Raw genomic sequence first — 1,275 nt, forward strand, 5'->3', positions numbered from 1 at the left:
CGTAGGCAACGTTTGGCGGCCATGCCACCTTAGTGGTCTCTGGACTATTCGTCGATGTTGTGACCAGAGTTTTGTTAAATATGAATCGTTTACTTGACCTCCCTAGAGGCGTACTTAATTCTATTTAACTGTTGTGAGAATCTAAACTGTTTTAATGGTTTTTACTCTTCAGAATCTTACATAGTTTGTAACAATAAGCTATTCATTTTCTCAGCTAAATCCAAATCAAGATGTCGTTCAATCCTCTTTCCGCTATTCTTAAAGAACACAAACTCGAAGGTCATAACTATATCGTATGGAAATAAAACTTAGATATCGTTCTCACTGCCGAAGAGTACAAATATGTGCTCACAACGGAATGTCCACCCGAACCTGCTGCAAATGCTTCTGCAGCAGTGAAAGAAACACACAGAAAGTGGCGTAAAGCCAATGAGATGACGAAGTGATACATGTTGGCTTCTATGTCAACAGTACTTCAACATCAACATCAAGGCATGAACACTGCTATTGAGATGATGAGCGGCTAAATCATTAGCCTTTTTGGCACCCAAGTAACTATAATCCTTCAGAGTTTGCCAGCTAGCTATCAGTAGTTCAAGCTCAATTTCGAGATGAACAAGAGGGCTTACACCCTAGCTGAACTGTTGACTGAGTTGCAGTCAGCGGAGGATCTTATGGTCCAGACAAAGGCTGCTATGATGAGTTTTAGGCCGTCTTCCTCAGGCTCTAAGCCAGGTAAGGGGAAGAAGAAAGCCCAGAATGTTGTAGCACCAAAGATAGCTAAGGGCAAAAAGAAACGGGTGAACACGAACAAGAAGCAAAGTGGCAAGTGTTTCAAATGCGGAGAAAATGGGCTTTGGAAGCCGGATTGTCCTAAAAAGGCCAATGGCTCAGGTATGCACCAAGCTTTCGTTGTTGAATCATGTTTAGCAGTTGTATCTACTCAGCAATGGGTGGTTGATACTTGAGCTACTGATCATGTTTGCTTTGATCCTGATTTAATGCAGGTAACAAGGCAGTTGAATGAAACAAAGATCGAGATCCAGCTGGGCGATGCTACAAGAGTGGCAGCCGTTGCAGTGGGAGACGTTTATTTACATTTTTCTAGTGATAGAGTTTTAGTGTTGAACAATATTTTGTTGATACCTTCGTTTAGAAGAAATTTAATTTCAGTTTCTAAACTTGTTTCTGATGGATATTCGATTTCATTTGATGATTCATGCATTATCAAGAAATGTGGTTCTTATATCTGTCGTGGTATCATGGAAAACAACC

General features: G+C 40.7%; 1 protein-coding gene across 1 annotated transcript; it reads left to right on the top strand.

Annotated features, from left to right (window-relative positions):
• Positions 1-415: 415 nt before the first annotated feature.
• Positions 416-1,034, top strand: LOC121807029. The gene is made up of 2 exons (XM_042207212.1): positions 416-894; positions 1,008-1,034. The coding sequence occupies exons 1-2, from the start codon at positions 612-614 to the stop codon at positions 1,025-1,027; spliced, it is 303 nt and encodes a 100-aa protein (XP_042063146.1). The 5' UTR covers positions 416-611; the 3' UTR covers positions 1,028-1,034.
• The last annotated feature ends 241 nt before the right edge of the window (positions 1,035-1,275 follow it).

This window comes from Salvia splendens, chromosome 6, assembly GCF_004379255.2.
Source record: "Salvia splendens isolate huo1 chromosome 6, SspV2, whole genome shotgun sequence".
Taxonomy (NCBI): Eukaryota; Viridiplantae; Streptophyta; class Magnoliopsida; order Lamiales; family Lamiaceae; genus Salvia; species Salvia splendens.

Bases quoted from the DNA above. Each gene is read 5' to 3' on its own strand.
- LOC121807029 (XM_042207212.1), top strand. From the start codon at position 612: ATGAACAAGAGGGCTTACACCCTAGCTGAACTGTTGACTGAGTTGCAG. The intron at 895-1,007 runs GTATGCACCAAG...GATTTAATGCAG, and splicing joins TAAAAAGGCCAATGGCTCAG to GTAACAAGGCAGTTGAATGA.